The following is a 27756-nucleotide window of genomic DNA, read 5'->3' on the forward strand; positions in this document are numbered from 1 at the left end:
CTAGTGGATGGAGCCCAAGGATGCTGCTCAATACCCTCCAATGCACAGGGCTGCCCTTCCCCCAGCAAAGGATTATCCAGTCCAAACATCAGTTGTGCCAAAGTTGAGAAGCCCAGCTCTATGCTAAGCACTGCATTAGCAGCTATCGGGGAGAATAGCATCCCCAATAAACACTCTCCCTAAACCTAAAATTCTCCACTCATTTGTTCCACAAGGCAAAGAAACCTGTTATACGGTTCAGAATCTGCCCTTGATGAATCCCTTATAAGCCAGGATCTCTCCATCTCCTAAAGCTGGGCACACCTATGTTTACTAAGCACAGGCCCCCTGGGGGTGATCAGGGACCCCAGGATTTCCATTCCATGTGGAATGTCAGGTCAAACCCAAGACATGTTCCCATGAGGCCTTCCCTCTCCCACCCAGGCTGTGTACGGCCACCCTTCTCCATGGAAGTGGTGCCAACCACAAACTTCCAGTCTAACAAGAGAATTCTTCCCTGGGCTGCACTGGGTTTTGTTGTTGTTGTTGCTGTTGTTGTGGTTGGCCACCCTGAGGTCTAAGGAGTTCCCAAGCCAGGTATCAGATCCAAGCCACAGCTATGACCTACCAGCAGCTGTGGCCACACTGGATCCTTTAACCCACTGTGCCGGGCTGGGGATCGAACCTGCAACCTGACACTGCAGAGATGAGGCCAATCGTGTTGCACCACAGAGGGAAATTTCTTCCCTGGTCTTCCATGTTCTGGTGGAATGATCCCTTGTCCCATCCTTCTTTAGTCCAGTTCCCTTCCTCACCCCAGACTCTGCAGGCTCCTGTGACTAGCTCTGCCCCTGCCCTGGTGTTTGTGATGAGAAAGTGTCTGGGTCTGTCTTGAGCAGGTTCTTCGGTGGCCTGTGTCTGGATGTCAAGAGGAAGCTGCCCTGGTTCCCAAGCGACTTTTATGATGGCTTCCACATTCAGTCCATCTCCGCCATCCTGTTCATCTACCTCGGCTGCATCACCAACGCAATCACCTTTGGTGGGCTTCTGGGGGATGCCACTGATAATTATCAGGTGTGTGTGAGCCAGGGCCACGAGCGCAAACCTCAGAAAAATCTGCTGCCATCAGGGGGTGGTAAGGCGCCTCACCCCGCAATCCCCAAACCAAGGTTTGCGTGTCATCTACCTTCCAGGGTCAGACCATCCTGTTTGGTAATCCTTTACCCTTCAAAAAAATAATAACAAGCCAACATTATGAAAAAATCTAAAGTGAAATCATATTACTAAAGACCAAATTTAAGATAATAGATCAGGAGTTCCCATTATGGCGCAGTGGAAATGAATCTGACTAGGAACCATGAGGTTGCAGGTTCGATCCCTGGCCTTGCTCAGTGGGTTAAAGATCCAGCACTGCTGTGAGCTGCGGTGTAGGTCGCAGAGGCGGCTCAGATCTGAGGTTGCTGTGGCTGTGGCATAGGCTGGCAGTTGTAGCTCCGATAAGACCCCTAGCCTGGGAACCTCCATATGCCCTAAGAAGCAAAAAAAAAAAAAAAAAAAAAAAAAAGATAAATAGGTAGAATGTGAAAGGGGAAGCAGCTGCCTTGTTATTTGTGACTTTCCCCACTGATGCGTCCATGAATTTGATTAGCACAATTAATTGAATTGCTAATAATGGCCTTCTTCCCACGCTTTAAAAAAAAAAAAAAAAAAAAAACGAACCCTAAATTCTTAGCTTGAAGTTATGACATTTTTAGTAGGATCATAAACTGCTACCAGAACAGCAGTACAGGTCTCTCTGGGGAAAACAGTTCAGCACAGATGCTGGCCTGAGACCCAGACAAGAGTCTTCTCCAGTGAGGGTCTTCAGGATAGGACTACTGTAGACTTCAGAGCACCATTTTCCCAGATAAAGTGAGATGAGTGCCTACCTCCAGCCCACATCCCCCTCCTGAGCAGCCGGTTCAATATCCAGCTGCCTCCTGGGTGTGTCCATAGAACTGCCCCTTGGGATCTCCCAGCTCACAAACAGCAAGGCCATCATCTTCCCTCCAGACCCGCTGCTTCCCCAGCCAAAGAGCGCCACCATAAGTTGACCCAGCTATTCACACAGCATCACCGACTCATGAATCTCAGCTCCCCCAAATAGCCCTCATGCCATGGTCCTACTGGCCTCTCAAGCCTCGTCTCCCAGTATTCTCTTTTTTTTTTCTTCTTCTTCTTCTTTTTTTTTTAATTTTCTTCTTTTTCCTTTTTTTTTCTTTTTTTTTTCTATCTTTTTCTTTTTCCCAGTATTCTCTTTCTCAGACACCTGTCCTCCTCACCCATCTGCATACTGTTCTCCATCAGTCCTCCTCATCTTTTAGTCCTCCAAAAGTCTGCTCCCTTTCAGCCCCAGCCTTTGAAAACACTGTTCCCTCTTCCTGGCCCACACTTTCTCATCACTCCCCTTACCCTAGCCTCCTGGCCAATTCTCTGCTCAATATGGGGGTCTCAGTTTCCATGTATCTAACTGGTTTTGTTTTGTTTTGTTTGCTTTTTAGGGCCGCACCCAAGGCATAGGGAAGCTTCCAGGCTAGGGGTCAAATTGGAGCTACAGCTGCCAGCCTACACCACAGTCACAGCAATGCAGGATCCGAGCCATGTCTTTGAACTACACCACAACTCATGGCAACACCGGATCCTTAACCCACTGATCGAGGCCAGGGATCGAACCTGCATCCTCATGGATCCTAGTTGGATTCGTTTCTGCTGTGCCAAGACGGGAACTCCCTCCATGAATCTAACTGTTGGGAGCCTTTCCTGGCCCCTTCTTCATGCTTCCTGTGCATTCCTACAACACCCACATCTCATCCCAGCTTCTCACACTCCTTAGCAGGGGATCTTTTTTAAAATAATTAATTAATTAATTAATTTTATTAAAGTAGAGTTGATTTACAATGTTCCTTCAATGCCTGCTGTAGAGCAAAGTGACTCAGTCATGTATATATATATATATATATATATATATATACATACATACACACATATATTCTTTTTTTCATTCTTTTCTTCCATCATGTTCTAACCCAAGAGATTGGACAGAGTTCCCTGTGCCAGAAGTTCTTAACAAGAGATGATTTTGGGAGTTCCCATCCTGTGCAGTGGAAATGAATCCGACTAGCATCCATGAGGATGTGGGTTTGATCCCTGGCCTTGCTCAGGGGGTTAAGGATCCGGCGTTTCCATGAGCTGTGGTGTAGTTCACAGACGAGGCTCGGATCTGGCGTTGCTGTGGCTGTGGCTGTGCCGTAGGCCGGCAGCTACAGCTCCGATGAGACCCCTAGCCTGGGAACCTCCATATGCCGAGAGTGCTGTGCGGCCCTCAAAAGACTGAAAGACAAAAAAAGAGAGAGAGATGATTTGACCCCTAGGAGACATTGGGTAACGTCTTGAGACAGTTTGAGTTATTATAACTGGGAAGCGAGGTGTTTCTGGCATCTGGTGTGTGGAGGCCAGGGATGCTGTTAAACGCTGTGCAATGTGCAGGACAGCACCGCCCCCCCCCCCGCCCCGGCAAAGAGTTATCCAGCCTAAACATCAGTAGTGCTGAGGTTGAGAAATGAATGGAAGTTGCCTGGGTACTTCTCTGCATCTCCCACTAGAAGGAAGACGTGTTACCTTGTTTGCTCATGGGCCCTCAGTATCCAGCACGAGGCCCGATGATAGCAGGTCCTTGAAGTACTTTGAATGAATGAATGTTCCAACCGCTAAAAGCACCTAACAGGTGTTTGAATGAATAAATGATTGGGTGGATGAATGGGCGGTCCTCTGGGAGGAGAACAAGCATGGGAACAAGCACCAACTGTAGGCAGCCCTGTTTTGTAAGCCCTAGGGGGCCAAAAGGAAGTCAAGGGGGACCCGGAAGTAGAGAGAGTGATGCTGGCAGTCCTGGGGGGTTGTGGAGTCAGAAATGGGGGGCAGAACTGGGGGGAGGAGAGGATGAACTGTGGTCTGGGCCCTTGCTGAGAAAACTGGGATCTAGCCTGTCAAGGGGCCCTTTCCCACGCCTCTCCTGAGCCTCACCCTCCTCATGCCGCCAGGGAGTGATGGAGAGTTTCCTGGGCACTGCCATGGCTGGCTCCTTGTTCTGCCTCTTCTCGGGACAGCCTCTCATCATCCTCAGCAGCACGGGGCCCATCCTCATCTTCGAGAAGCTCCTCTTTGACTTCAGCAAGTAGGTGCCCCTGGGGGGCCCTCAGTGCCTGCTCTCACAATTGGGGTGGTACACTGAGGCTGGGGTGGGGGAAAGCCCGAAAGGGAAGAAGGGCGAGGAGGTAGCAAAGCCGTCTTTATCTATAGGAGGAGCTGCCGGGGGAGCCCTCCTGACTCCCTCTACTCCCTGCCTTTAAGCCATCTTAGTGCGTATTAGCACAGCCCCCAGGGAGAAGTCCGGGCCAGACGAGAGGAGAGAATGCGCACCTCTCTGCTCGTGAGCAATGATGACTTGAAAGTCGATGCAGCATATAAAAAATTTCAAGCAGGAAGTTAGAAGGCTGCCCCCTGACTCAGGCAGCTCTGGGCTCAGGTGCCTCACATGAGCCCATTCCTAAGCCCTGCTCCAGCTCTGTCATTCTGAAATTCCATTTTAATTCACTCTGGGCATCTGTCACCAAATGTGTAAGAACCGAAGTGTGTGAGCCCCTGTCTGCACACACTCCGCCCCCCGAGATCCTTTCCCAGAATTCTCAAAGACCAGCAACCCCACCCAGGAAGTGTCCCTGTCCCCAGTCCTCTTGCAGCTTCTAGAAGGGCATCTGTGCCACAGGAGGGTGGGTGTGGGGAGCCAAGCACCACCAAGAGCCCTGGGCTGGAGGCCCGTGACTTCCCTCTGCCTTCCAGAGGCAACGGCCTGGACTACATGGAGTTCCGCCTCTGGATCGGCCTACACTCAGCTGTCCAGTGCCTTATCCTGGTGGCCACGGATGCCAGCTTCATCATCAAGTATATCACCCGCTTCACTGAGGAGGGCTTCTCCACCCTCATCAGCTTCATCTTCATCTATGATGCCATCAAGAAGATGATTGGTGCCTTCAAGTACTACCCCATCAACATGAACTTTAAGCCCGACTCCATCACTACCTACAAATGCGAGTGCGTGGCCCCCGACACAGGTGACCGGTAACCCCAGAGGTGCCCTGGGCCCCCACCCACCACCCACTCCCCCTCTTCCATCCACTCTCCCCACCCCACCCCACCCCCGGTTCTCTACGTAAAGGTGGGAGAGTGAGACTGCTCGGGAGGAGCTGTTCAGCCAAGGGCTTTCTATCCTAAAGGAGCACAGTTAGTTTCTTAAACCAGTTTGGGGAAGGAAACCAAGAAGACAGGAGCTCTAAAGAGGGTCGCACTATGAGAGCCCAGGAGTTCCTGTCGTGGTGCAGTGGTTAATGAATCCGACTAGGAACCATGAGGTTGCAGGTTCGATCCCTGCCCTCGCTCAGTGGGTTAAGGATCCGGCATTGCCATGAGCTGTGGTCTAGGTCGCAGACACGGCTCAGATCCCACGTTGCTGTGGCTCTGGCGTAGGCTGGCGGCTACAGCTCTGATTCGACCCCTAGCCTGGGAACCTCCACATGCCATAGGAGTGGCCCTAGAAAAGGCAAAAACAAACAACAACAACAACAAAACAATATGAGAGCCCAGGGTTATAATCAGGAGAGGTCAGTGATAGCGATGCCCCAGGAAAGGAAGGAGGCAGGCTTCACCTCCGTCTGGGGGGATGTGGAGGCCACACCTGTCAGGAATGTGGCTCAGAGGTTCCTGCTCCAGCCAGAGGTAGACCCGATGGTGCCTATAGTCCCTCCTAGCTCCGTGAGTACATGACACCCTGAGCTCTCCCTGACACATCACTGCTGATGTGTCCACACCAGAAGGATGCACACCCCTACAGATAGGGACGCATCCAAGAAGAGGGCCAGTCAGGGGAGAGGAGAGCCTGGCAACCATGTCATTAAAGAATGATTGGAGGAGTTCCCATTGTGACGCATTGGAAACAAATCTGACTAGGAGCCATGAGGTTGCGAGTTCGATCCCTGGCTTCACTTAGTGGGTTAAAGATCCGGCATTGCCACGAGTTGTGGTGTAGTTCCCAGATACAGCTTGGATCCTGCATTGCTGTAGCTCCAATTAGACCCCTAGCCTGGGAACCTCCATAAAAAGCATTTAACAAAAAGAAGCATAAAAAAAAGAACGATTGGAGAAACTGGGGTGATTTGGCTTCTTAAAGAGGTAGGAGAGAAGGACTGTCATGTCACAGAGAGGCCAGGTTCACCCCATGTAGCTATAAGATGCAGAACGTGGGCTGAGGAGCAAAAGCTTTGGTGAGTCATACGTTGGCAGAATTCAAGGTAAAACTTATGGTGGTGAGAGCACCCTCCTGTGGGGTATTGACCCTGTCAGGTGGTAGCAAGCTAGCTGGACACTACCTGGATGTCCATCCACTAAAAGTATTATAAAAAAGATCCTTGTATTGGGTGGGAGCCGCATCAACCAACTGGTCAACCCCAGTAACACCCAGTGACATTCCTGCAGAGTTCTTTTCCAACCAAAAATATTTCACCAAAAGTTAGGGTTTTCCTGGAGTTCCTGCCATGGCACAGCAGAAATGAATCCGACTAGGAACCATGAGGTTGTGGGTTCAATCCCTGGCCTCACTCAGTAGGTTAAGGATCCGGCATTGCCATGAACTGTGGGTTACGTCACAGACGTGGCTCGGATCTGATGTTGCTATGGCTGTGGTGTAGGCTGTCAGCTGTAGCTCCCATTGGACCCATAGCCTGGGAACCTCCATATGCCTCGGGTGCAGCCCTAAAAAGCACAAAATAAAAATAAAAAGTTAGGGTTTTCCGTAATTGAACCACTGGCCTCCTTCACAGACCTAATCATGCCTGTAGGTGCTTTCAGTGAGATGTGGCCAGAGTGCCCAGGATGCTATGGAGCAAGGCCTGGAAAGCCATCCACACACCTCCTAGCACCACCAAGCTGGACTCACAGAGCAAACTGAGGCCCAGAGACACCCAAGGTCACACCAAACGTCAGGTTTCCTAGCTGTAACAGAGGGATAGCAATGCTGGCCCTGCTGGACTCATGGAATGCTTATGAGATTTTCTTATCTATACTCAGATTGGGCTAGAGTTTGACATAAGTAGATACTGTGTGGTTCAGGACCTAAATACATACAATTGATAAAAAAAAAAAAATGATCATAAGTGAGCCAAAAACATTCATTGCACAATTATTGTGTGCTATACTTTAGGTCTGTAAAGATAAAATTGTTCTGGAGTTCCCATCATGGCCCAGTGGTAATGAACCCGACTAGTATCCATGAAGACTCGGGTTTGATCCCTGGCCTTGCTCAGTGGGTTAAGGATCGACATTACTGTGAGCTGTGGTCATAGACACAGCTCAGATCCCTCATTGCTGTGGCTGTGGTGTAGCCCAGCAGCTACAGGTCTGATTCGACCCCTAGCCCAGGAACTTCCATATGCCATAGGTGCAGCCAAAAAAAAAAAAAGCCAAAATTAATTAATTAAAAAATAAAAATACAAAAAAAGATAAAATTGTTCTGACCTCAGGAAATACAGTTTTAGTTGTACCGTTTCACTCTCTGTCCTGCACTGAATTTGTAAAGATGTCTAGACTTAATTTTTTTCTTTCTTCTTTTCTATGATTAATTTTGAGTTATTCCACAGAAATCCAGCACTAGGTGAGGCTGTCCTTTGTCCTGAGCTAGGATGGGATGCTCACCCAGGGGACTGTGGCCATCCAGCCTGCAAGCTCTTGTCATAGGCTCTAGAGCAAACCCCACCTCTGTGGGCTAAGCCCCATCAGGGCACTCTCATTTTCTGTTCATGCCCTCTGGACTGTGGATCCATTGCACTGAAGACAAATGTTCCCACAAATGAGCTTTTAGAAGTACTCATTCTTCTTTTTTTTTTTTTTGGTCTTTTTAGGGCCACACCCGCAGCATATGGAGGTTCCAAGGCTACAGGTCTAATCGGAGCTGTCGCCGCCAGCCTACGCTACAGCAACCCAGGATCTGAGCCGCGTCTGTGACCTATACCACAGCTCACAGCAACCCCAGATCCTTAACCCACTGAGCAAGGCCAGGGATCGAACCCGAAACCTCATGGTTCCTAGTCGGATTTGTTAACCACTGAGCCACACGGGAACTCCTAGAAGTACTCATTCTTGATCTCTTACAGAAATGGTCCAAATTCTGGGATCATTTGTGGAGCTTTGACCATTCTGAGAATTATCTGTCCACAGGAGAAACCAAACATAGGGGCACCCTGGGAACAGGGGATGTAGGCATAGAAGAGCATATCAAGCAGGATTTGAGGACCGTAAGAGAATCCACCTGCCTCTAAATAGCGTCCCTTCTGGCCTTGCCCTGATGTCACCTGTTTCTTTTGGATCACGCTATTACCATGGTTCTCAGAGTGTGGTCCTTGGAACAGTAGAAAAAATATCTGGGAACTTGTTGGAAATGCAGATTCTCAGGCCCCACCCCAAACCTGCCGAATCAAAAACTTTAGGGGAAAGGCAGCCTTATTAACAAGCCGTCTGGGTGATTGTCCTGCCTGCTTAAGTCTGAGAACGACCGCTCTGCTGAACTGAGTCACTGTTAGCAACTAACTGTTGTGAGGTTAGCTTTTCAGTTTCTTTACAGAGAGAAAAAGGAATTGGAAACAGGAAAGTTAGTTTTGATTAGGAGGATGTGAAAAGGAAAATGCTAGATGTTTAGGACACTGGGGAAGGGGGAGCCGACTGAGGACCGTTTCTTTTCCAGGCCACGGGCTACTTGTTGACTAATTGTTTCCCATTCCAAGTGTTACTGAAAAACCCAGTTCAACTGTGACACACTATCACTCTTTGTCACTCTTTGTCATCAGAGCTTGTTTGGGGGCACTCTTTTTAATCGAATCTTGTTTCCATTGTAACTATTTGTATTCTATTCATGGATGCTGCACACACTGACTTGGCTGCTTTCAATCCCAAGTGAGTACCACTTTGTAAACACTAGCATTTTAAAATAATTGATTCTCGAACTCTTTCTGGGATTTTCCATGTTATAGTTCTTCCTTCTTCATCTCAAAGTGGCTTTCTGATAAACCTTACAAAGTTCCTTCGATATAAAAGAATGGCTTAGCCTAAGCAGGGGACACCAAAGGAATGTCTGGTCTGACAACCCAGGGCCATGGAAGGGCATGTGTCTGCACATGCCAGGCTCCGGCGCTGGCTGGGAGTCCTCTGGCCTCTGCGTGGGCAGCCCCGAGGCAGCCTTCCTGCCCACCTTCTCTGCTCCTCTGTTACCTGTGCCTGGTGTTCTTTCGGTCGGAGGTGTGAGGAAAGGCAGCAGATGTCCCCCATTTCTCTTAAGTGACGTGTGCTTCACAATAATTGTAACTTCCCGGAATATTCTGCCCTGGGTCAAGACTGAATTCCCTAGCCATTCCTAGCCCTAATTGCCTTAGAAGTGGGCACCATAGGCGTTCCTGTTGTGGCTCAGCAGTAAGGAACCTGACTAGTATGCATGAGGATGTGGGTTCGATCCCTGGCCTTGCTCAGTGGGTTAAGGATCCGGCGTTGCCATAAGCTGTGGTGTAGGTCTCAGATGTGGCTCGGATCCCGTGTTGCTGCGGCTGTGGTGTAGGCTGGCAGCTGCAGCTCCGATTCAACCCATAGCCTGAGAACCTCCATATGGGTTCATCCCATAAAAAGAAAAAAAAAAAGTGGTCAACATAGAAGGCTCTGTGATCGCATCCCCTTCCCCTGTTTGGTGGAGGTTGAAGGAAGCTTCTAGCATAGCCTCTTATTCCCTCTGGGTTCCCAAGCACAGCCAGCAGGAGCCAAATGGGGCTCGTGATGCATTTCAGGTTATTGCCGGCCAACTGGCCGGGCCTTCACCTGGAGGATGAAGGCGAGAGGACCTGGCCCTTCTCCTCCACCCATGCAGCGCAGGAGCAAGAAAGAGGGCAACCAGCAGCCCTGCAAAGCTGCCTTTTTAATAAATGGCCGCATCTCCCAGTTCCTCTCAACTCGTCTCAGGTCCCGGAAGGGGATCCTCCTCTGCCCACTTACTTTGGGCCACCAAGGCCGAGGGGCAGGGAACGCAGACAAGACCTGTGGCAGGAACAGCTGAGAGCCGCACCTTTGGGTTCCTAATTCTCTTCAGGTCCTGGACCCAGGTTTAATTTTCCTCACCTTGCATTTAAGGGGCAGATTAGACCAGATAATCAAGTTTTTACAGGCTCACGTGACCAAAAAAAAAAAAAAAAAAAAAAAACACAACGCATATGGGAGTTCCCTTCGTGGCGCAGCAGAAACGAATCCAACTAGGAACCATGAGGTTGTGGGTTCGATCCCTGGCCTCGCTCAGTGGGTTAAGGATCCGGCGTTGCTGTGAACTGTGGTGTAGGTCACAGATGCGGCTCGGATCCGGCGTTGCTGTGGCTGTGGTGTAGGCCAGCAGCTGTAGCTCCAATTCAACCACTAGCCTGGGAACCTCCATATGCCGCGGGTGCAGCCATAAAAAGACAAAAGACCAAAAAAAAAAAAAAAATCACATATGGACAGAGCAGGAGAGAAAGGAAGTGTGTGTGTGAGGGGAGCAGGGCAGGGCAGGAGGCTGGCTGTGTGGAGCTGGGATCCTGGACTGGATAATGGCTCTTCCAAGTACCAAGTGTGTGACCTTGGGCAGTGGGCAGGTTGCATAGCCTCTCTGGGCCTCAGTTACCTCATCTTGAAAATGGGGGTGCTTCTTGGGGATTTAGGAACTTAGCAAGATGATGTGTGTAAGGGTTTGGCCTAGGGCATGGCAAAGAGTACGTTCTTGGAAACTGTTTTTTTAAGTCTAAGAGCACAGACTTTGCTCAAGTGGGTATCAGCGATTCACAGGGCACATTATTCCCCAGCTCGTATTAGCATTTTGTCTCCGCAGAAGGTTCTTTAGTTCAGTTCGTAAAGCCAGCCCTTCAGCGTCAGTTGGGAGTTGGGAGCTGTCCTGACCTGGCTCAGCCAGTCTGTCAGAGCTGTGGCCCCGCCACCCACGCCCACCCTGGGCTAAGTAAGGAGAGGAGAGAGGGGCAGCTGACAATGAACCCCAGTCCTTGGCTCTAAGGACCTGGAGGGAGACGGGAAGGGGTGGGGGCCCTGGGTGGGGTCGCAGGCTTCCCAGCCAGCAGCTGCTGACCCAGCCCCACGCCCTGTGCTCATCCACAGCGAATACAACCGCGTTCAATGCTTCAGCCACGCTGCCACCAAACACCAACACTTCTCTGGTAAGTGCTTTCCTCTTAGGTCAGACGTTCTTCTGGGGCTTTTGTTTGAGAGGAGAAGAGTTGGGAAACTGTGACCATCTAACTGTGACCCAGACTTGCAGACATCAACCCCGCTGCACACCAGGGCCACTTGCAGAGCTGTGTAAATGCGCATTTTGATTTTCAGTGTATACTGCCAAAATCGCATTTTATCTCATTCTATTAAATCTATAAATGTTCTCCTCCCTCCCTCCCTACTCTCTCTTTTTCACACACGCACGCACGCACGCATGCACGCACGCATGCACGCGCTCACGCACACATGCATGCACACACACGCATGCACACACATACACCAAGGTGAGGAATGGTGGACGGGGCTGAACAAAGCGGTAAACAGTTTCCCGCCCATCTTTCTACCTTCTTTGCCTTTTTTGCCCCCACTCACCTTTCTTCCTAGGAGTCCCTGTTCCTACCCAACCATGTTACCCCCCATCCCTAGAACACTTATTAATGCTCCCCCCTCTCTGAATCTGATCTGTCCTTTGCACTCCTGCAACCCCGAGTGCCACAGGTCTGGCCTGCCTTTCCCAATGATGAGCAGTGGCCCTCGAGGACAGCACCTAGCCTAAGTGGTACTGTTGGTGGGAAATCCAAAACCTGGTCAGCCCAGGGGAGACTTTGGGACTTCTAATGTCCCTAAGGTTGCTCCTTAAGTTACACCTGCAAAGGCAGCTGACTGCTCTCAGTGGCAACTTAACCTGCAGTTTTTCATATATCTGACTTTGAGGGAGGAGAATTAGAATCAGTCTTTTTGCCATTTCTAGGGCCGCCCCCGTGGCATATGGAGGTTTCCAGGCCAGGGGTCCAATCAGAGCTGTAGCTGCCAGCCTACGTCAGAGCCACAGAACGCGGGATCCGAACCGCATCTGCGACCCACATCACGGCTCATGGCAATGCCGTATCCTTAACCCACTGAGCAAGGCCAGGGATCGAACCCGCCACCTCATGGTTCCTAGTCGGATTCGTTAACCGCTGAGCCATGATGGGAACTCCTGTGCGCCCCAGATTTTAGACATCTGTGACACCAAAGGGCAAGGGACTAAAGTAACTGACCCAAGAAAGGTCTGACAAGAGGGGGAGCGTGGGCCTCGATATGTGAACGGGGAGGAAAGGGGGAGGATAAATGTAAGGCCCTCCAGGAAGGACAGGACAGGACCCAGGGCTGATTGACCTTGATGGGAGCCAGGCCTACACTTTTCCTCTTCACTAACAAAGCAGTACCTCCTAGAACACAATGAGGAAACTCATGTCAGTGCCTAACCTGCCCAGGGAGCCTCCTGCTTGTCATTCCTTGAAGCAGCCTGTCACTCTGTTGCTGGGTACCATCATGGGGCAGGAGGTCTGGGGTCCTTCTGAGGGTGGAAGGGGTGTGAGGGCAGCCTGGGGACTGCTAGGCGAGGACACGGCTGACCTGCCAGGAAGACCCTGACCGTTTCTCTCCTGTCTTGACCTCCAAGTACAACCCCCTTAACCTCACAGCGCTGGACTGGTCCCTGCTGAGCAAAAAGGAGTGTTTGAATTATGGTGGGCGCCTACTCGGGAATTCCTGCCAGTTCATCCCAGACCTGGCACTCATGTCCTTCATCCTTTTCTTCGGGACATACTCCATGACCCTGACCCTGAAGAAGTTCAAATTCAGCCGCTATTTCCCTACCAAGGTAAGTTCACCCTGCAGTTAGGAAGGGGGCTACAATTAGTTCACAAGGAAGCTCTCACTGAGTGCCTGAGAGGGGTCTGATGGGATGGACACCACATCAGCACTGGTTCACAGAGGTTTTTTTCAAGGTAAGAGCACAGGTTTGGTGCCAGAGAGAATTGGGTTCTCTTGTTGTCAAGTCCCCACAACAACACTTGGTATTGTCTGACTTTTATCTTTAGCCTTTCTGTGTAGTAGATTGTAGATTGTGGGTTTGTTTTTGTTTTTGTTTTTTTGTTTTTCATTGTATTTCCCCAATGACTAATGAAGTTGAAAATCTTACCATGTGTTTATTGGCCCTAAGGCCATCTGACTTTCTTTTTTGTCAGTCCCTGTTTGAATCTCTTGCACATTTTCATTTGGGTTGTCTGTCTTTTTGTTTCTAATTTGCAATTCTTTATATATTCTGGGTAGAAATTTTTTGGTGACTTGTATGTGTTGCAAGTATCTCCTGCTTTAGGACTGGGCTTTTTACTTTCTTGATAGTATCTTTTGATTAATAGAAATTCTTAGTTTTACTGCAGCAAAACATATCAAATTTTCCCTCAAGGAAAATATTAGGTAGAAGATATTCTCCTTTGTATCTTCTAAAAGCTTCATTGTTTTTCTTTTTGTGTTAGACCTATAATCTTCCAGAATTGCTTTTGACATATAGCGTGAGAGAGGGTTTCTTTGTTTTTTATTTTGATAGCCAGTTGTCCTAGCACTTTACCTATTTATTTATTTTTTCCTTCTTATGGTCGCCCCTGCAGCATATGGAAGTTCCCAGGCTAAGGTTGAATAAGAGCTGCAGCTGCCAGCCTACACCACAGCCACAGCAACACCAGATCCAAGCTGCATCTTTGACCTACACCACAGCTTGCAGCAATGCTGGATCCTTAACCCACTGAGGCCAGGGATCAAACCTGCATCCTCACAGACACTATATTGGTTCTTAACCCACTGATCCACAGTGGGAACTCCAGCACTTTATTTTTAAAAGACTATTCTTCCCCCACTTTTCAGCAGTGCTTTCCGTGTCATATATCAAATGATCACATGTGATGGCATCTGCCTCTTAATTCTTTATTTTGTTTCACTGATTTATTTGTATGCCAACATCACAGTCTTTGTTTCTAAACTGATAATAAATCTGTGTACCTACAGGCCAATCCTTTCCTCTATGTCTTTTTCAATAATGCCTTGGCCCTTTGCATTTCCACATATATTTTAGAATTTTCTTAAATTTCACCAAAATAAAAATTTGTTGGAATTTTGAAAGAATTATATTGACTCTAAATGTCAATCTGGGGAGAATTTACAACTTCCCAATTCTGAGTCTTCTGATCCATGAATGTGGTATACCTTGCCATTTATTTAGGTCGTTTTTTCTCTCCATAATGTCTTATAGGTTTTGATCTTGAGGTCTTGCATACTTTTATTAGATTTATTCCTAGAACTTGATTTGTTTTACCATTGTGAATGCTAACTGCTATTTTAATTTCATTTTCTGTTTTGTGGCTAGAATAAAACATCTATTAATCAAAACAGCACATGTAGGAGTTCCCTTCATGGGTCAGTGGTTAACGAACCTGACTAGGATCCATGAGGATGCAGGTTTGATCCCTGACCTTGCTCAGTGGGTTAAGGATCCAGTGTTGCAGTGAACTGTGGTGTAGGTTGCAGACACGGCTCTGATCCCAAATTGCTGCGACTGTGGTGTAAGCTGGCAGTTGTAGCTCCAATTCGACCCCCAGCCTGGGAGCGTCCATATGCTGCAAGTGCGGCCCTAAAAAAGCAAAAAAATAAATAAATAAAGCACATGCATAGGTGAGCAACAACTATGAAATGGGGAAGGGCACTCAGAAGACTCTCGTCTACCATAAATCCCATGAGTGTTCTCCTAAAGCCGTCTTAAACATTACCACTACTATGCCATTATGATGACGATGAAAATATTTTTTATATGAATCATTGAATTTTTTCCAATATTATGTTAAGATTAAATAAAAGGTCTTTAGGAAGCATTAAAATATACAAACTGGCTCAAAAATAGTGTACTTGCAAGACAAATACATCTTCCAGACAAATTCCTTCCCTTCCAAACAGCTTCCAACCAGATCATAAACCTAAGTTGCCTTTTATATAAAAATTCTAGAGCAGTGATGGCATCTGACAATATCTATTGCCTGAAGGATGAAATATAATTCATGCAGTGTCTAATTTTTTAATCACCACCTTTCTCCCCCTCAAATTACTTACAAACTTCCCTGTTGCCTCCTGGAATTTAGCGTCGCAGGGAAGAATGAGATCATACCATTTCAGAGGCAACAGGTTGGTAAAAACAGAAAGGTCTTGGAAAACCAAGTGTTTGAGATGAAAAGTGTTGGGCAGGAGTGTCACCAGGTTCATCCAACTTAGAGAGCAGCTGGCACTGTCTGGTACTGCTGAAGTTGGACCTTCTGACTCCAACTCTTGGCAGCTCTCCTCCTCACTGCCGGAGAACAGGGTCTGCCTGGAGTGGGCAGGAGCATCTCTAACTTGCTCATCTCTTTTTCGCAGGTTCGGGCCCTGGTAGCTGACTTTTCCATCATCTTCTCCATCCTGATGTTCTGTGGAATTGATGCCTGTTTCGGCCTGGCAACCCCCAAGCTGCTCGTGCCCAGCGTCATCAAGGTTTGCCCCTGGCCCCTGCACTGGGCCTTCTCTCTGCCTGCCCTCTAGCTATAGATCCTTTTCCCCTCTCTGCTGATCAAATTTTATGCACGCAGCCAGTCCACCCCCGTGGGTTCTCTGTGAATGCTCCATCCTTCCTCTATACAGCCTCTTGGGGGCGGTCCTTTGAGATGGTGGTTTGGGGATATAGTCACAGTGAACTGCTGCCTCACTCATGGCAGTTGACAAGTTGGGCCACCTGGCATCTGTTGAAAATGATTCTTTAGAACAGTGATCCTCAAAGTGTCGTCCCCTGACTAGCATCACCCCATCATATGGGAAAATGTTTGAAATGCAAATTCTTAGCCTCATCCCAGACCAAGGGAATCAGAAAGTCTAGGGGCGGAGCTCAGGGCTCTGCACTGTAACAAGCCCTTCAGAAAATTCCAGGGTCTGCTCAAGTTTGAGAACCACTGCTTCCTTCAGAAATTTCTCATTAGTCCCAAATTGGTGCCATTTGCATGAAGTTGCGCTTGAGCCCTGCTCCCCCCATAAGGAACACCACCCATGTAAACTGGACTGGGAGAGATGCAGGTTCGAGAACTGACCCTCCCTCCCTTCGAGGGCTTGACTTTGGCAATGTTATTTCAGCTTCAACATCTCATAAAAGGTTGGCCTTGAAATTTAAAGTGCTTTCTCTTAAAACAAGAGTTAAACTCGAGCCCAACTCTTGCACAGATAATCCCTTATTCTTGACATGCAAGTCTGAATTAATGTTCAGTGTTTTACAGATAATTCTATAATGTGCCCCAGATAGATGACTCGGAGGAGAGGCAGAAAGCGCTAGACACTGGGCCCATCAATTTCTTTATTCTCGCCTGTTGAGCGTCATTTCCATTTCCTGTTAACAGATTTTGCACATGATGACCACAAGCTCTCTCTCAATTCCCTCTGACCCTGCCCGTCCTTGTTTCCCAAACAAGCTGTTCGGCAGCCACCACACCCTTCCCAAGTCTGTGTCTCTGGGGTCTCTTTACTCTAAAGTTGCAGGTGCCTGATGTCTTTAAGGGAATAAATTGTCCTTGAAAAGTACCCCAGGTGTGGGAATGGCGGGAAGGCTGGGAGAGGGGGCCACCGGACAGCAAGGGCACTGGGATGGGGAGAGAGGAAAGGGCCCTCTCCTTTGCTCTGCTCAGCCCACACGGCCTGACCGAGGCTGGTTCGTGGCCCCCTTTGGGAAGAACCCGTGGTGGGTGTACCTGGCGAGCATCCTGCCCGCCCTGCTGGTGACCATCCTGATCTTCATGGACCAGCAGATCACGGCCGTCATAGTCAACCGGAAGGAGAACAAGCTGAGGGTAAGGCTGGTGCTAAGCGCAGGGGCACGACCTCTTTCCTTCCACCAAGTCAGAGGAATGAAGGAGGGAGGTGGCACTTCTCTCAAAATGCTGGGCCATTTGTAAACCAAAAGAGGAGGGCAGGAGACTGGAGTTCTGGGGGGAAGGGGACGGGGGGATGTGACCTCCAGAGGTGGGTAAGGCCAGCAGGGCCAGGGGGAGGCTCCAAGGACGGGGACCAGGGTGGGCCCCTGAGTCCGGGCTGCTCACATCTCCCAAAGAGACCCTCCAGCTCTGTGTCTCCTAACAGTGACCTTGGGCGTCTGAGTGGACCCTGATAAAGGAATTTTGACCCAGAGCCATAAGGCAGAGGCTCAACCTTAGTCTTTCTGGTCCCTACAGCTCACTTCCCTGCCGCTGGGTCTGAGGAGACTCCGGCTACCTCTCCCCAATCCCCATCTGGACCACGCTAGGCTTTGCCTGGGCTTGCCTTCCCTGGGGCCTCTTGCTCAGGAGTCACAGAGCTATTGCGGCCCCTGGGCAGGAGAGCATCTTCCCAAGGACCCACACCCAGGGCCTCGCCGAGCCTGAACCCCCCTCTCCTCCCTTACCTGCATTGGTTTCCCGGATCAGCAGACCCTTGAGTGGCTGAGGCCTGACCACCTCAGGGTGGCAGCCCCCTCAGCGTCCTGTCTAGAAGGCCTCGGGGAACCCTCAAGCCTTGTTCCACCAAAGGGCTGCTTTGGGGAGAGCTCTGTCTCCCCCCCACCCCACCCCAACAGGTGGTTGGGAGCATGCTCCCTGGACAGCTCCCTCCCTCCGCTGCCCCCTGCAGAAGGCTGCTGGCTACCATCTGGACCTGTTCTGGGTGGGCATCCTCATGGCCCTCTGCTCCTTCATGGGGCTCCCCTGGTACGTGGCTGCCACGGTCATCTCCATTGCCCACATCGACAGCCTCAAGATGGAGACAGAGACCAGCGCTCCTGGGGAGCAGCCCCAGTTCCTAGGGGTCAGGTAGGTGGAGGTCAGGGTCTGGGGACCCCCTGAGCAGCAGTGGTCAAGTTGGGGGCAGAGGGAAGCAGGTTTTTCTTACCATCAAGGTGTTTGGGCAAATGGGGCTCTTTCTCTGACTGCCTGGGAACTACAGGGGCAGGAGGGACGAGAGAGATGAAAGGTCAGTTTGAAGTGGTGCTATTTTCTTAATAGATTCCAAGCAGGACACCTTCCTCCTACACACACACACACACACACACCTCTACCTATAAAGGCCACTCAAGGGTTCCCACAGCCTCCCCCTCTTTTTTGGTTTTTAGGGTTGCACCTGCAGTATATGGAGATTCCCAGGCTAGGGGTCTAATCAGAGCTGCAGCTGCCAGCCACAGCCACAGCCACAGCCACGCCAGATCCAAGCTGCGTCCGCGACCTATACCACAGCTCTCAGCAACGTCAGATCCTTAACCCGCTGAGTGAGGCCAGGGATGGAACCTGCACCCTCGTGGATACTAGTCGAGTTCATTTCCACTGAGCCACAACGCGAACTCCCCCCCACAGCCCCTTCGGACATGACCCTCTGCTCCTCTTCAAGACACCCTAGCCATGCCGCCCCTCCCAAATCCCCCGAGGTTCGAGGTTCATGGTTCAGGTCATGCCCCATCTCCATTCTTCCAGAAAGCCCTTTCCAGGACCACTCCCACCCTCTGGGCTGTGGCCCGTGGCTTGTCACTTCCCTTCCTTCCCTCGCCCCTCCTCTAGGGCCCATGTCAGGCTCCTGACCTGTTCCAGGCAGAGAAGCACACCTTCCACCTCTTAGGACCTCTGTGGTGAGCCCACATGGGACGCGGGCATTTCCACACATGGCTGTCCTAAGAATTTGTCCCCACCGTCTCAGGATAGCTGGCTGCCCAGCCCACCCGGAGCAAGGTACCTATGGGTGGGTCTCGCTCCTCCCCCGACCCTGAGCCCCAGATGGCTGGACCTGAGCAACCTGCCTCAGAGCCCCAAGCTCCCGCCAGGCTTGTGCCTGGGTTTGAGCATTCCAGAAAACACATCTGCTCTCCAGCCCCTGACACCTGGTCTACCAGGAGCCAAGCCCCCTGCCCCTAAATCCCCATCAGCCATGCCCCACAAACGTGGGGCTTTATATAATCGAAGGGCAGGGGGCATTCCCGTTGTAGCTCAGTGGGGTTAAGAACACGACATAGTATCCATGAGGACGCAGGTTCGATCCCTGGCCTCGCTTGGTGGGTTAACGATCTGGCGTTGCTGTGGCTGTGGTGCAGGCCAGCAGCTGCCACTCTGATTTCCCCCCTAGCCCAGGAACATCCATATGTGGCAGGGGTGGTCATAAAAAGATAAAAATAAATAGTCAAAGGCAGGGGTAATAAGCACTTCATATCCCACTTCATCCTCATCTGGATACGGAAGGCACTTAGCCCCTTGCCAGATGCCACACAGCTCAACCTAAATTGGTCTGAGTCACGCACCCCCCTCCGTTAGCCACGGCACTGGACCACCTCCAAACGTCCCTACAAAACGCCGTCACCTCAGTCAGAGTTCCCTCTCTTCCCCTGGACTGGGCAGCTGGTCCTCAGGTCGCTGGTTTACCCTCTGGAATGGCGCTACAAGGCAGAGGGCCAGGGCCTTGGACGCACCTTCAGGTGCCCACAGGGGGCTGGAATGGTCATGGAGCGTCTCCCGTCCACCTGACGCGTGCTCTTCCCTGCCAGGGAACAGAGAGTGACCGGCACCATTGTCTTCGTCCTGACTGGGATCTCCGTCTTCCTGGCCCCCGTCTTGCAGGTGAGGCCCTGCCCCCCACCCCCACCAGGGCCCCGTCCTCCTGAGGAAGCACTGGCCTGATGCATGCAGAGGTGGGAAGGGGCTCTTCGTGTGGCCCCTAAAAAGGCAGGACCCTCTTAGGCCAAAGAGATGTTTCCCCATCATTGCTGTTTCCTGTAACACTGCGTCCTTTGCCATTGGCACCAGGCCACCCTCCCTGCTTTTGCCCACCCCTCCCAGGGGCCGCCCTTACCTCACCAAAGAACACTCTTTCCTACAGAAAGTTCTGCCAAGTCCCAGCCTTGCTTTAATCGGGAGCTTCCCAGGCCGGTTGTGTTTCCACGTTGTGGTGTATGGCTCGTTGGAAGCCTCCACGCTCACCCATCTTCTGAAATTGAAAAGTCGCAGGGATGTGGCTTCTGTCGCTGTTCTTGGGGGCTCTCTTCTGCTCTTCCGTCTTGCATGTCGTGGGCACGCAAGTGGTCTTTTGCCCCCACTGTGTGAAGCTCCTCTTGCTCATGTCCGTCCAGATCAGCTGGAAGATGACGTGAAGCGGGAGTACCTTTGGAGCCTGTGTCCCCCAGAATGTCTCTCCATTCCAGCCACTCACCTGTTGTATTCTTCTGCTCTGGGTGCCCTAACAAAAGGCCATAAGCCGGGTGGCTTTAAACAATAGACGTTTATTTTCTCGAAGGTCTAGAAGCAGATCATGGTGTTGGCAAGTTTGGTTTCTTTTTTTCTTAAAAAAAAATTAATTATAGTTGATGTACAATGTTCTGTCAATTTCTGCTGTATAGCAAGGTGACCCAGTTATACACATATATACATTCTTTTTCTCACATTATCCTCCATCATGTTCCATCACAAGTGATTGGATGTAATTCCCCGCGTATACAGCAGGATCTCATTGCTTATCCGCACAATAGTTTGCATCTGTTAACCCCAAATCCCCAGTCCATCCCACTCCCTCCCAAGTCTGGCTTCTTCTGAGGCCTCCCTCCTTGGCTTGTGGATGATCGCTTTCTCCTCACATGGGCTTTCCTCTGTGTGCGCACAGGTCCATGTCCTATGTCCCTTCTCATAAGAACACTGTTCAGGGAGTTCCCGTCGTGGCTCAGTGGTTACGAATCTGATTAGGAACCATGAAGTTGTGGGTGTAATCCCTGACCTCGCTCAGTGGGTTAAGGATCCGGCGTTGCCGTGAGCTGTGGTGTAGGTCGCAGACGTGGCTCGGATCCCGAGTTGCTGTGGCTCTGGTGTCGGCAGGTGGCTACAGCTCTGCTTAGACCCCTAGCCTGGGAACCTCCATATGCCATGGGAGCGGCCCAAGACATGGCAAAAAAAGACAAAAAAGACAAAAAAAAAAAAAAAAAAGAACACTGTTCATATTGAATTAGGCTTCACCCATGTGACTATTTTACTTTCATTACCTTTGTAAAGGAGCTATCTCCAAATTCGAACCTAACTAGAGGATAGGACTTTGAACATATGGATTGGGGGTGGGAGTTATGATTCAGTACCTAAGACCTATCAGTGGCCCTTTTTCTTTCTTTTTTCTTTTTGTCTTTTTTGCCATTTCTAGGGCTGCTCCGTGGCATGTGGAGGTTCCCAGGCTAGGGGTCTAATTGGAGCTGTAGCTGCCGGCCAGCACCAGAGCCACAGCAATGCAGGATCCGAGCCGTGTCTGCAACCTACACCACAGCTCACGGCCACGCCAGATCCTTAACCCACTGAGCAAGGCCAGGGATCGAACCCACATCCTCATGGATACTAGTCAGGTTTGTTAACCACTGAGCCTCAATGGGAACTCCGGTTATTTTTTTTTTTTTAAGGGATGTTCCCATTTTGCAGGAAGCAGATGGGTAGGCATTTTGTTTCTTTAAAAGGGCATTTTATTTTATTTTATTTTATTTATTTTAAAGGGTATTTTAAGTGGCCAGGGAATATTTACTTCTGCGGAGAGTGCTCCTAAGAACTACTGTGCCTGTTAATCCTGATACTGTTTAACAAAGGAGTCTGTACATAAAAAACTCCAATCTCAGAACACACGCATTAGGGGCAAAAAGTTCCTACAAACCCTTCACAGATGCAGCGTGAAGATGCAGTGCTGCCCAGCCGCTGCGTGTTCAGCAATTTAGTCCTTTCACACAAGCTCTTGTTTGTATTTGAATAGAAAACAGAGCAGTTAGAAAATTCCACTCCTTTACCTCCTCTTGTTCCGTTTGCATTTTAATCAGTTATCTTATGGGCACATTTATTACATTAGGAGTATAAATTTTCAAGTGTTTTGCACTCATGTTTGACATACCTGATTTTAGTAAATTTTTGTTTTTGTACCAATATTGTCTATCTTCTTCATATAGATTGTATGTCTACAGAATATCCTTAAAGTAATTAAAATGAAAGTATTTCTGCCCAGAAGAGTTGGCACTGCCAAAGCCTTTGATGGTCATCCTTTAAATTCTTTTTTTTTTTTTTTTTTGGCCTCCACCCCGTGGCATGCAGAAGTTCCCAGGCCAGAGATTGAACCTGCACCATAGCCGGATCCTTAACCAGATGAGCCATCAGGGAAGTCGTGATGGTCAACTTTTAAATGATGTGTAGAGAGTTCCCCTTGTGGCTCAGTAGTAAGGAACCTGACTAGTATCCATGAGGACGTGGATTCGATCCCTGGCCCCGCTCAGTGGGTTAAGAATCAGCGGGCTTGGATCTGGCATTGCTATGGCTGTGGTATAGGCCGGCAGCTGCAGGTCCAATTCTACTCCTAGCCTGGGAACTTCCATATGCCGTGGGTGCAGCCCTAAAAAGCCAAAAAGCCAAAAAAAAAAAGAAAAGAAAAGAAAAAATTTTCCATAAAAATTATTTAACATTTTGCAACTGTAAATTTGTCCAGTTCTGTCAAATTAGGCATAGCCAAGGACTAGACTTACAGAGAACTTACACTAGAGAGCCTGAGATCATGATTTTTTTGGAGGTGGGGGGCCTTTTTAGGCCTGCATCTATGGCATATGGAGGTTCCCAGTCTAGGGATCGATTCAGAACTGCGGCTGCCAGCCTGTGCCACAGTCACAGCAATGCCAGATTGGAGCTGCATCTGCAACCTACGCCACTGCTTGCGACAACGCCAGATCCTTAACCCACTGATCGAGGCCAGGGATCCTCATGGATACTAGTTGCGTTCTTAACTAGCTGAGCCACAACGGGAGCCACAACTAGCTGAGCCCACATTTTTGTACTATTTCTTCCAACAGAATTCTATTCCAGGGCTTCTTAAATTTTAATGTATACTTACCACTATATACAAAATAGATGACCAACAAGGACCTACTGTATAGCCCAGGGAACTATACTCAATTTTTCGTAATAACCTATAAGGAAAAGAATCTAAAAAAAGAATATATATTATATATATATAAAAGAATATATATATTTCTGAATCACTGTGCTATAACCTGACACTAACATGGCGTTGTAAATCAATTACACTTTAATTTAAAAATTTTAATATGTATTAAAAAATCACCTTGGATGGAGTTCCTGTTATGGCTCAGCACTAACAAATTCAGCTAGTATCCATGAGGACGTGGATTTGATCCCTGGCCTCACTCAGTGGTTAAGGATCTGATGTTGCCCTGAGCTTTGGTGTAGGTTGGCAGCTGCAGCTCCAATTCAACCCTTAGCATGAGAACTTCCATATGCCGTAGGTGTGGCCCTTTAAAAGAAAAAAGCCACCCACCCCCCAAAAAAATCACCTGGGAATCTTGTTAAATGAAGATATTGACTCAGTAGGTCTGTGTAGGGCCCACAAATTCTGCATTTTTAACAAAATCACCAGTGGTGCCAATGATGCTAGTCCAAATATCACACATAGAGCAGCAAGGAAGAAATTCACCCACCACCCCTCTCTCTGAATCAATAGATGATTGGACTGATTTTATTTATTTATTTATTTATTTTCATTTTTATTTTTATTTTTAGGGCCGCAACTGCGGCATATGGAAGTTCCCAGGCTAGGGGTCGAATAGGAGCTACAGCTGCCAGCCTACACCACAGTCACACCAATAGGGCATCTGAGCCACATCTGCGACCTACATCACAGCTCATGACAATGCCAGATCCTCAACACACTGAGTGAGGCCAGGGATCAAACCTGCATCCTTGTGGATACTAATTGGACTCTTAACCTGCTGAGCCATGACGGGAACTCCTGGACTGATTTTAGACCCCGTGATGTTTAATAGAGGATCCGTGATAATCTTTAGTCCTTCCATCACCAATTTGCAAACATTTGTTTATCTTGCCCAGTGAGGGCACTGGGGAATGAAGTGACCATCTACCTGATGGGCAGCAGAAATGTCTTACACACTGAGCTCTGTGGATTCTAAATTCCCAAGCCCCAAATGTTTTTCGTTCTGTTTCCTTTTTTGCTGGCACCACGCCACAGTTCTTCAGGACTGTGGACTTCTGCATTCTCTCTCAGAAGAACTCCTTACCATGTCAGAAGCACCCCTTCTGATCCCCATGTTGTTCTCATGGTCTCAGCCTCAAATTATATAGGAAGACTCTGAAGTCCCTTGTGTGTGTGTGTGTGTGTGTGTGTGTGTGTGTGTGTGTGTGTCTTTTTGCCTTTTCTAGGGCCGCTCCCACGGCACATGGAGGTTCCCAGGCTAGGGGTCTAATCGTAGTTGTAGCCACCGGCCTACACCAGAGCCACAGCAATGCGGGATCCGAGCCTCCGAGCCGCATCTGCAACCTACACCACAGCTCACGGCAATGCCGGATCCTTAACCCACTGAGCGAGGCCGGGGATCGAACCTGCAACCTCATGGTTCCTAGTAGGATTTATTAACCACAGTGCCACAACAGGAACTCCGGAAGACTCTGACATCCTTATGTTCCTAGGACTGTGACTGATTTAACAGGTGGTAGAAAGCTGACACTAGAGGCCCCTTTTTGCCGCTTTACTGTGTCAATAATATTTGAAAAGGGTCTTTCCCAGACAACCAAGAAAGATTTGCACTGATTAATCTAGAATTGTAGATCACAGCCCACAACTGGTCAGAATGTGATATCATGGGCCTTTGGAATTTTCTAAGAAAACTTCTTCAGCTTGCACTTGACAGGACTTCAGACAATTCCCTGGGCTTGATAGTGAGGTGACTTATAGTCAGTCACTGATAACTACAAATTATCTAAGATAGGCTAGTTCTCCTGTTTGATGTGGTTTTCATACTCATTAGGGCAAAAGGGAAGTTTTAAGCCATCTTATATGTGTGTTATTACTGACTATAGCTTAGTCTTTTAAGATTTTATTTCTCTTGGAGTTCCCATTGTGATTCAGTGGGTTAAGAACCCGACATAATGTCCAGGAAGATGCAGGTTCGATCCCTGGCCTTGATCAGTGGGTTTAGGATCCAGTGTTGCTGCAAGCTGCAGTGTAGACTGCGTATGTGGCTCAGATCTGGCATTGCTGTGGCTGTGTTGAAGGCCAGCAGCTGCAGCTCTGATTTGACCCCTGGCCCAGGAATTTCCATATGCCGCAGGTGCAGCCGTAAAAAGAAAAAAAGGAAAAGAGAAAAAGTTAGATGAGATTCCCACTAAGCAATCAGTACTTAGCTGTCACAGGTTATGGTTACTTCATACACTTCTGTTCTTTTGTTGTTGTTCTTTTTTTTTTCTTTTTTGTCTTTTTAGGGCCGCAATCGCAGCATACGGAGGTTCCTAGGCCAGGGGTCGAATCAGAGCTATAGCTGCTGGCCCTCGCCACAGCCACAGCAATGACATACACCATGAGCTGCATCTTTGACATACACCATGGCTCACAGCAACGCCGGATCATTAACCCACTGAGCGAGGCCAGGGATCAAATCCACATCCTCATGGATACTAGTCAGATTCGTTTCCGCTGAGCCACAACAGGAATTCCAATACACTTCTGTGTTGCTTCTTTACCAGATTGTATATGATGCATGTGTTTTGTTCCTCAGCAGGTACCTCCCTCCCAGCTCATGAGCACATCAGCTCATCAAAGCTCCCCAGCCCGGTGCCCGCTGAGCAGTGCGGTGTAGGTGGCCCCAGCTAGGGCTGGAGGTGGGCAGGGACTGGCAGGAATGAGCAGTGTGTGTTCCAGAAGGGATGACTTCAGCCGGACCACATGGTTTCTGCAGGCGCTAAAGCGGGGGACCAGGCTGGGAGCTCAGCTGTCCCCTGGGCTAGCTACTCCAGCGAGAGAAAGGGAAGGAGGGACCCAGCGAGCATCACCTTCCCCACGGACACTCTGGCTCTAGATCTGTTCACAGACGCTTCATTCCTCCAAACATCCTGCTCTTTTCTCCACTTGGAGAAAGCCGAAGCTGGCCGGGCTGCCTCTGGAGCTTGGCAGGCACTGTTGTCCAGAACAGGGTGGCCGACCGCCTGCTTGGGCAGAGGCCCAAGCCACAGCTCTGCTTCCCTCTCTCATTTCAGTACATCCCGCTGCCAGTGCTGTATGGGGTCTTCCTCTACATGGGTGTGGCCTCCCTGAATGGCATCCAGGTAAGGCTCTCCCCTTGGGTCCTCTGATCCTCATTTTACAGATGAGGAAACAGGCTCGGCATTCAAAACCCAGATGGGAGGGAATTCCCATTGTGGCTCATCATGGGTTCGATCCCTGGCCTTGCTCAGTTTAGGATCTGGCGTTACCGTGAGCTGTGGTGTAGTCACAGACATTGCTCAGATGCCGTATTGCTGTGGCTATGGCATAGGCCATCGGCTGTAGCTCCATTTCCACCCCTAGCCTGGGAACTTCCATATGCTGCGGGTGCAGCCCTAAAAAGACAAAACAAATAAACAAGCAAACAAACAGGGGAGTTCCCGTCATGGCACAGTGGTTAACGAATCCGACTGAGAACCATGGGGTTTCAGGTTCGATCCCTGGCCTTGCTCACTGGGTTGAGGATCCAGCATTGCCATGAGCTGTGATGTAGGTTGCAGACATGGCTTGGATCTGAGGTGGCTGTGGCTGTGGCATAGGCCAGTGGCTGCAGCTCCGATTGGACCCCTAGCCTGGGAATCTCCATATGCCACAAGAGCAGCCCCAGGAAAGGCAAAAAGTCGAAAAACAACAACAACAACAAAACAGATGGGGCTGACTCCTGTGAGCATTGTACCACACCTCCCTCTTCTCTAAGGCAATTTGCACAGAAGAAAACATTGTTTTGTTTTGGTCTGTGTGTACCAGGATCAACAGATGTCTTGGATATAGCTTGTGCTGCTGTTGAGTTGCATTTTCCTTGAATGTGTACAGAGCTCAATGGGCCAGCTCCAGGGCTGTACCCCTCACCCAGGGCTCAGTCCCAGCCCCCATAACATCTCGCTATATGTCCTCCTAGACCTCCAGTCCCCCTCCTTTGCATCCTTAAGGCCTAGCCAGGGGTTCCCCTCTATGAGACCCTACTGCAGCACCCACTCCACCCATCCCAAGGCCCCAGCAGGGCCGCCAGGGTCCCCTTGGCCTGACTGAGTCTTGCACTGTCCTCGCCAGTTCTGGGATCGCTGCAAACTCTTTCTGATGCCGGCCAAGCACCAACCGGACTATGCCTTCCTGCGGCACGTGCCCCTGCGCCGGATCCACCTCTTCACCCTGGTGCAGATACTCTGCTTGGCTGTGCTCTGGATCCTCAAGTCCACAGTGGCCGCCATCATCTTCCCAGTCATGGTAAGACATGTGGGCTTCCCCCTCCTTCTCGGCAGGTTCAGCCTGGGAAGGTGTCCACGGGGAGATCCACCCTAGCCTTCTCCTCTGCAACAGCCCCACTCGCTCGGGGTCACAAGGCAGGCACAGATGGAGTTTTGGGTTGTGACTCCAGGCAAGATGAGGCGGGGGAGGGGGGATATGGGTGGGGGGTGCGGGAAGGTCTGTGCACTGGGTGGACGTTGCAGTGACAGCCGACACGCCCGTTGCCACACGGCTCAGGAGAGGGTGGCCCAGTGA

At 49.7% G+C, this 27756-nt stretch overlaps 1 protein-coding gene across 5 annotated transcripts in view; it reads left to right on the forward strand.

Annotated features, from left to right (window-relative positions):
* The window catches only part of SLC4A5 (solute carrier family 4 member 5), a 127189-nt gene that overhangs the window by 88132 nt on the left and 11301 nt on the right, over window positions 1-27756 (forward strand). For all 5 annotated transcript variants that reach the window (XM_085015706.1, XM_085015705.1, XM_085015708.1 and 2 more), the window contains 11 exon segments: window positions 879-1053; window positions 4059-4192; window positions 4858-5129; window positions 11239-11297; window positions 12797-12997; window positions 15577-15690; window positions 16866-17027; window positions 17842-18020; window positions 19733-19805; window positions 26250-26318; window positions 27307-27480. In XM_085015706.1, the coding sequence (XP_084871832.1) occupies window positions 879-1053; window positions 4059-4192; window positions 4858-5129; window positions 11239-11297; window positions 12797-12997; window positions 15577-15690; window positions 16866-17027; window positions 17842-18020; window positions 19733-19805; window positions 26250-26318; window positions 27307-27480 (1612 nt within the window).

This window comes from Sus scrofa, chromosome 3, assembly GCF_054392235.1.
Source record: "Sus scrofa isolate SSC_HxYL_T2T_F1_AM1 chromosome 3, Sscrofa_HxYL_maternal_Yorkshire_Landrace_v2.0, whole genome shotgun sequence".
Lineage (NCBI taxonomy): Eukaryota > Metazoa > Chordata > Mammalia > Artiodactyla > Suidae > Sus > Sus scrofa.